The sequence below is a fragment of the Vicia villosa genome, unplaced genomic scaffold, assembly GCF_029867415.1.
Source record: "Vicia villosa cultivar HV-30 ecotype Madison, WI unplaced genomic scaffold, Vvil1.0 ctg.000011F_1_1, whole genome shotgun sequence".
NCBI classification, from domain to species: domain Eukaryota; kingdom Viridiplantae; phylum Streptophyta; class Magnoliopsida; order Fabales; family Fabaceae; genus Vicia; species Vicia villosa.
Window position 1 is genome coordinate 1,806,067 of NW_026704941.1, and position 8,457 is coordinate 1,814,523.

Genomic DNA, 8,457 nt, shown 5'->3' on the forward strand with positions numbered 1-8,457 from the left:
TTATAGAGAAATGGTGTTTGATGACTTTAAACATAATATTTTCATTTATATTATACACATGTGTGAATCAATATATTTTAGTGAAGTAGTTATGTAATACATTCGTACGAATATATAGTTCAATGAAATAGTTATACTACACACATGTGCAAATTATTAGGAAGATCCTTAAGTCCCACATTGATTGAAGATGGAGCATTGAAAGAGTTTGTATAGAGTGACATTCCTCACCTTATCAACCGGTTTTGTAAGGATGAGTTAGGTCAAACTCTAATATGGTATCAGAGTCTATCGATCGAACCATGGGTCGCCCACCGTTAATATACACGCACCAAGCTCAAAAGAATGCTGAGCATGAGGGACCTTTAGGAAGGTCCTAAAGTCTCACATTGGTTGGAGATAGAACATTGAAAGAGTTTATATAGAGTGACACTCGGAAAATATAGTTCCATTAATTAGTTTAGTAGCTCAAATTAACTTCTTAGTTAGTTAGATAGATAGGTTGCTTGATCAATAAATTATATAAATATGTAAATTTTCCTGTTTGTCTCAAAATCCTTAGAAAACTACGGATAAATAAAATATACACAAATGTTTGTAGTAATTATTGTTAAAAAAAGAGCAATAACATGGACTCATCATTATGGTGTCAGTGAGGAGGAGAGATTGAACACCTTAGATGCTGGATTGAACATTGAAGATGGTGGCGGTTATGACAGATGAAGGAAAATGTAGGGTATTAAGCAAAATAGACTCAGATCTTTGCTTTATGCTTTGGAAAATATATGATATAATGAGAGATGAAATATTTGGAGTTTGTTTTTTATTAGCAGTGTTGAAATGCTTCTTAATTCATTGTTGTTTTATATTCAACGTTTCTCTTTTCACCATTGATAAGCATATTAATTTACATACATCTTGTATAATTCAACGATTTCATCTCGCATGGAAAAATATGATTGGAAAATCGTTAAGAAAATACAGATGATTATTATTAACTTTAAAGATTAACCAATGTTTCAGAGAAAATTTATGAAATAAAGAATGGAGAAACGGAAAGGAAAGGGAGAAATTTTGTCCATTAATTCAATCCATGTAGCATAAGCTTAAAAAAAACAATATCTAAGATGAAGAAGAGAGACATGGTTATATGATTATAATGTCCGACAATATTTATACTCTTAACAAATCTAGACCATTAAACAAATCGTGTGACTTGTGAGGGACTTAATTCAACACACTCATCTTAGAATTTACCTTTTTTATGAGTGAAATATATCACAATTATTACAATTTTAATTTGTTATTTTGTCGCACATAAAATCCCAATGCCCTACCAGAAACAATGTTGATTAATGAAAGTTTATAAATATTATTATATATTTTTTTATATTAAATGAATAAATAAATGTCAAATACTATATCATAATCTTGTTTAATAATTTTTTTAATGAAATAAATTGTTCAATTTTGATTATCTTAACAATATTATTAATATTTTATATAATTATAATAAATAAATAAGCGTATTGGTCGAGTGCATATGATCTCTAATTAATACTATAAACAAAAATTTCACGTTTTAAAATTACTGAATAACATGATTTATTTAGTCTATGAAGCATTAATATTATTATATATTCTTTCAGTCATTTTTATAAATAAAAATATAAATTTTAAATTTATTAAATAATCTAAAAAAAATATCTATTATTAACACAATTTTTTTTGAATACTATAACAACATAATATTTGAACAATTTGTATAAGCTCTTAAAACTCCTTGAAATCTCCTCCAATATAATTTTATTTTCTCAAATTAAAAGAATTTTAGAATTATAAATAAAAATTAATCCTTAAAAATCTTCTCACCTAAATCTTTTTATTTTTTTCACTCCAAACTTTCAAACCAAATTTAAAAAAAGTAAATTAATTTTCGTGAACTAAAATCATACAGTTTATAGTTGTTGCTTTCAACAATTGTTATTTATATTCTTTAGTCCTATACTATAATAGCAAATGAAAAATAGTTAACTAGATATTTAATATTAATTAAGTTCTTAATAACTTCAATTAAAATGTCAAAATTGAATTTATCAGAAAATATGGACTTTAATTAAAAAAATCAAAAGAGGAATAGTCTAAAAAATAAATAATTTTTAACAAGTTTGATTTCTAGAATAATATTTGTTGTCAAAAAAACTACAATAATATTTGATCAAAGTTTAATCCTCAAATGCTCAAACTATAAAACATGAGAATTATTTCTCCTAAAAAGTGGATAATTAAGACAAAGTTAATAAAAGTGAACAACTCTTTGTGGAATTCTAATTAGAGCAATATTTAAATTTTAAACGAAAAAATTACCAAAGTGATTACAACCGTGTGTGCTTTTCATCTTTAATTTACTTCTCCGTGTTAACATATATCAATTCAATTTTTTTTTATCATGAGTAAAAATATTCCATTTTTTATAAAAGCAAGTTTTGTTTTTTCTTAAAAGCAAGTTCTATTCTTAAACACTAAGGAAGACCTGATAGCACAAAAATCATATGTAGCTTCCGTAAAAAAAATTATAATAGCTTATGCATTTACCATCAAAAATATACTTTTATTGAATTAATAATGAGGTTAGTCTTCTATTTTAGTTCATTCATTAAATTGGTCCCTCAGTTGTAAAAATATTAGAACTAAATCATCCTCGCACTTTTGATGAGAGTAAAATTGTGGGCCTATCTTTGTGACATGATGTTGGATTTAGCGCATAAACAATGCCACCACACTCCAGCAATTTCAAGACTTGTTAGAAAGATTAAAAAGCTAAATTTTGAAATAAGAGGGATAAAAACTTATTTTAAACAAATTAGGAGGATCAAAATGTAATTAAACTTTGTCAAAAAAAAATGTAATTAAACCATTACTCAATTATGTCTTTAAAATATAGTGGCAATTATTATACTTAAATAAGAAAAATATCTATATTTAAACGGTTTAATAATAAAAGGAAGAGTACTGATGATGAAAATGAAAATGACACTCCTGTCAAAAAAAATGAAAATGACAGTTGATATGACAAACCATCTCCACCGTAAGACATTTTTCAAACAAAACCCCACCTTGTGGCCCCACAAATTCCTAAGCCATGCGTAGATTGTTTTTTGTTACATAATAGAAACACAACAATAATTAAAAAAAAGACAAACAACAACAAAAATTTGGATAGTATCTTACAAAGAAATTTTTTATAAAATCAACAATCAACAGCAGTGACATTATTCAACAGAGTGAAGAGAAAAATTCATGCTATAAACAATTATGACATTTCCATTTTCAATTAATAGATATGTACCATTTGATAGAATCAATATGCATGATAAAATGTATTATAAGTTAAATAAAATTATACCACAACTTATTGCTCTTATTGCTTAAATTTAAATAAATTATTATTACCATGAATACAAAATAATTCCTATTGTAGTACTAAGTTAGAGCCAAACAAGGGAACAAGACATCTAACATTTGAAAGGGAAAAAAATTATGAAAACTAATTCAACTTGACGGATTATCAACAATTATTCATTCTTTCTTCTATATTCCAAGAGTAAATCTTGGGTCACAGAGAGAAAGAATGAATAGGCAAGCCAGTTAACGATGAATAAAAAACATCATGACTGAGGCTGGAGCGGTGTTCTTGGAAGTGGAAGTATGGAATTTGCCAGTTCTTCGTTCATCTTCACAGGAAGAGGCGGCATTTGCTTCATCACCTCAGGTGTATCGTTCATCCTATTGAAAAGATCGAGAGGAAAGACGGTGTTGCAATTGAGTCAAATGAGTTCATATAAAGAAAAACAAATAAATCACTTGCTTTTAATCTGTATAGAGTAAATAGAGAAAAGAACAAAAACAGTGCAACTCACTCATTCATTATTCTAATGATGTTGTCTCTAGTTTGGCACAAAAGATTGATGTTGTCCTGTATCTGGAAACAAGACAGAGTACAAAAAAATTTTTGGTCAGTTTTCGGCGACAGAAAATGGCCTACAAATGGAAATTGAATCGAGCATATTATTGTTGATCTGGCCAAAATGAAATGGAATATAATACAAGAATAAAGAAAATAGAACAAAAGAAAACTTGAAAAAAGGGCTAATATCAAGATTTGCAATACATGTATAACGAGTCGGACTCGATAGATCAATTTTCAGTCAAGCAGTCTAATCAGCGCATAAAAGGTGAAATAGATTAAAGATAATATCAACACACCTGGAGAGAGGAAATGTTTGCAGAGACTCGGCTCAAGGCCTGTGCATTTTGCTCTAATAGCTCAGCAGTAGGACCTCCAATTGCTGCAAAAGGATGATGATAAACAACAATCAATTATGAAAATAAATTAGACCGTTTATAAGAATGCGTAGAAGAGAAATTCAAAGCTCAAAAAGTGCCCATTAGAGATATAAGGCTGTATTGTCATGTTCTCACACCACAACATCCAAAGGTATGAAAAATAGTTCACAAGGTAGCTTACCTGCATATGGGATGCCATCATCATTGTCCATTGTAATCATTGGTGGTGCATATGGAGGAACATTGGGTCGAGCAGAAAATTGAGACGATTTTGCTGCGGGATCAGAAACCCTTTCCTGGAAATAAAAATAGATTTTTGATAAGCATCTAAGTCCCATCGAAGAGAAACATAAAAAAAAATTTGATTGTTTCTAATATTTCAGAAATACACAAACATTCTATTAACTTTCTTCAATTGTGCTACTTCGCTTTGTTTCCTGGTACTTCTTTTAACCCATAAGCTAAACTATTAATTACTTAACAAGTTAAAAGAAATGAGGAAACAGAATGCCACACTAGCTTCTTCCTGGTTAGATAATTTCACAATGCTCAGTTTATTCCAAAAGAAAAACTAATAATAAGCATCATAATGAAATTCTCTAAGAAATACTCTGTAGGAGAAAATGCTATACAGAAAACTTAAAGTCAGCACAGCAAATTCAGGAGACATTTACTAATTAAAAATGTATATTATGAAGGTCAATATTAGAAAAGACAGTTATAAAACTTAATTATCGAACACTTTTACATGTACCAAGTAGGCTTTAATCACAGAACTATACAAGTAAGGAATTCAAGACAAATTCAATTCAATTGTCCAAAGCAGGGGTGCCAATGTGACAGCACGAGAAAGTGGTAAACATGATATTCACGAGTTAACATTCACATGAATAGGACCAAAGACAAACAATATCCTAACATTACATAAAGATAACAAAAAGCGTCTCCAAAGCCGTGCATTAGGAAACAAGACAAGAACAAGATTAATATAATAATTGTAAGAATGCCCGATAACGGAAGCTGTACCTTTTTATCTTTACTTTTTCGGGACAAATTGTGATCATCCTTCCTTCTCTTGCTATTTTCTTTCTTCTGTAAGAAATGAGAAACAAACACGCAACTATAATAAGTGTATGCGGAAACTGAGTTTAAGCAATCTCAATAACACTAAGCTTTGTTATTTCATATTTTAAATTAAGTATGGTGAGGGTCGCAAACAGAACAGAAGTGTCCTGCACCATTTAATGGATGAATAGATCATCAATTACAATTTTCTCAGAAAGGAAAAAGATAGTCACTCTTCAAGTTCTCTCTCAAATATCTTATGTAATGTGTTACAAATGACTTGTTCACTAATAGTCTTTTCCTTATGCGTGTATAATGTTATGATTCTGTTACAATTTGTAAGGATTAGTTACAGTTAGTTTTATTATAGTTAGAATTAGTTGCAAGCTGTTATAACTGCTCTTGCATTCAAGTCTAAGAGAGTCAGTTGTGACACTCTCTCTATAAACACTCTATAAGAGAATCAGAAATTATCTAATACATTCAACATTTCATCATAACAAATCCTATTACAAATCTTTTTTTCAAGCCAAAGAGAAGGCTACGACAATTGACAAATCCACAAGAAGTGGGGTACAAGAGGTTGAAAGCTTTACCAAAATTTTATAATACAAAAGGTGGGTATACTTACAATGCAATGACATATCTAAGATAAGATTATCATGTCCCAACAAACAAAAAAAGTTCTCACAAGTCACACCCATCACATGGAGAGTTATCAATAGTGGAGATGTCAAAAAAACCACTATGTGAAATAGCTCATAGCATTTTGGGCAAATAGCAGAACCGTGCATTGCGGTTGAAATATATCAATTTATTACGTAACATAAAAAAAGTAATGCCGTAGGTGAATAAAACTGAGTCACCATGCAGCCAACGTGCCCACTCTTCAGTTTTATTTTTAAAAAGAAGAAAAGTCCAAAAATTGTCTATTATTCCCTAAATCCATATGAACGAAAAATGACATAACGGCTGCTATCAGTTATCACTCTTATAGAGGAAATGGTATAGCATCAAGGTTTTCATATTAGGTTCATCAAAATCCATTGCGCAATAGCACTGTAGCACTACTTTCTTACAACACTCACATTAAACCGTCAAGCACTGTTATAAAAAACTTCTAGAAAAAGGACCATGATAAGTTAAACCCTTATGCCTGGTCCAAACGGTTCATCTACCAATGGTCATAAATTTACATCTAAATTCTAACATAATCCCACTCAGATGAAATCAGGGGTCATAGATTATTACACCATTGACAATGAAATAAAAGTCTTAAAGGCAGAAACAACAAATATGTAGCTTACATTCATCCACCTGACACGCAGAGCTACATCCCGGACTGTCTTGTTATTTAACTGTTGGGCTATCTTTGCATATCGCACTATGTTAGATTCTGAGGCATATCTGCAAAAGAAAATTTTGAATTTTTGATTAATTTATGCGACTACTAGTACTACCTTATAGAATTTAAGGGATATCCATCAAAATACATAACATAATGAAAAAATTATGTGAATCCTAATAGTGTTAACTGTTTAATTAACTGGAACCCTAATTTAACTAATTCATGAATTAATCTACAAAAATAGAATACAAAAACCTAAATTTAATTTCTCAAATAAAACGTCAAATTCAAATTCAAATTCAAAACATATTGATAAGTCAGGGTAACTGAACATATTGAGAAAAATACAAAATTTCGTACTTGGAGAGTCCATCTTCGAGAGTGGTTTGTTCTTCAGGCGTCCAGTCAAGAGAAATTCCAGGATTATGTTTCATGTTCATGACAATACCTGAAGAGCTCTCCGGTACGGAATTGCCGTTGAAATTAGAAGGATTGACATGAGTATGTTGTTCCTGATGGTTGCCAGTACCAGATGGGTTAGCCATGATACCTAACCTTGTTATTCAAAACTGTTGAATTGAACCCTTGCAAATTGGTAGGAAATTTCGAGATATCGGAATTGACCCCGCCGGGAGGAATTTTGCGGCACCGAAACGGAGAGAGCGAGTTAACGAGTGAGGTCGAAAGGGATTAACGAAAGGAGTACGTGAGAGAGATAAGCAGAGAGGAGAGAAGAGGGTTTTTGATTCTACGAAATGGAAATTACTCGTAAGGTTATTATATATATTTATATATAATATAGTATCAAAATAATAAATGAATACAATATTGTATTAATTCACCCTTATTATTGCAAATATTCTCATATCTTTTTCTTTTGAATAAATTAAATACCTTGATAACTATCACTTAACCAAGTGTCCAATAAAATAACGTTTGTGATTTATTGTAAAATATATTCGAATTAAATTCAAAATAAATACACCTTTTAGATTAAATCACCAAGGATTAGATTAAACCACCAAGAAAATAGGAAAAATATATTTATTTTTGAGCTTTTAACCAGCATTTAATTTTATGGAAAAGCGGGATAATCAACCTCATCTTTGTTTCAAATATCCTAACTTTTTTCTTTTAAATACGAGTATATATCATTAGATTAGATAGTTGACTCACATGGTAAACAAGTATTTTAATATAACAATTATTAAATGTTGATATTATTATTATTATTATTATTATTATTATTATTATTATTATTATTATTATTATTAATATTTATTTATAAAGAAGGGCTAACACCACTCTCTTTTCAACACTCTCTTCAATATTTGCTTTCTTGATTGAAACATGTGTGGGTCCTCACTTTGAAAATGAATCTCACATAAAGTGCTAGGACTCACACATCTTTCAACTCATAAAAAAATAGTGTTGGAGGGCTTGAAAAGACAGTGTCAATAGTATTTCTCTTATTTATAACAATGACATCATCATATTAAGATATTTTCTATTACTATTATTTTTTTATTTAATTTTATATTATTTAATTTTATACTTTGTTATCGTTATTCACTATAAACTAACAAATATAGGGTTGGTCTAGTGGTGGAAGTTTGGGTCTTGAGACTTTATTTTGACTTTAAACAGGGCTTCCGCTAGTTGACATTGGGATTGATCCCTCTTGAACTAGTCGGTCG

The 8,457-nt window shown here is 29.7% G+C and overlaps 1 protein-coding gene across 1 annotated transcript; it reads right to left on the reverse strand.

The window, feature by feature from the left end:
• Positions 1-3,341: 3,341 nt before the first annotated feature.
• LOC131621874 (uncharacterized) lies at positions 3,342-7,527 on the reverse strand. The gene is made up of 7 exons (XM_058892923.1): positions 7,121-7,527; positions 6,720-6,819; positions 5,374-5,439; positions 4,529-4,643; positions 4,267-4,349; positions 3,921-3,982; positions 3,342-3,786 (listed from the first exon to the last, which is right to left on the reverse strand). The coding sequence occupies exons 1-7, from the start codon at positions 7,303-7,305 to the stop codon at positions 3,669-3,671; spliced, it is 729 nt and encodes a 242-aa protein (XP_058748906.1). The 5' UTR covers positions 7,306-7,527; the 3' UTR covers positions 3,342-3,668.
• Positions 7,528-8,457: the final 930 nt, after the last annotated feature.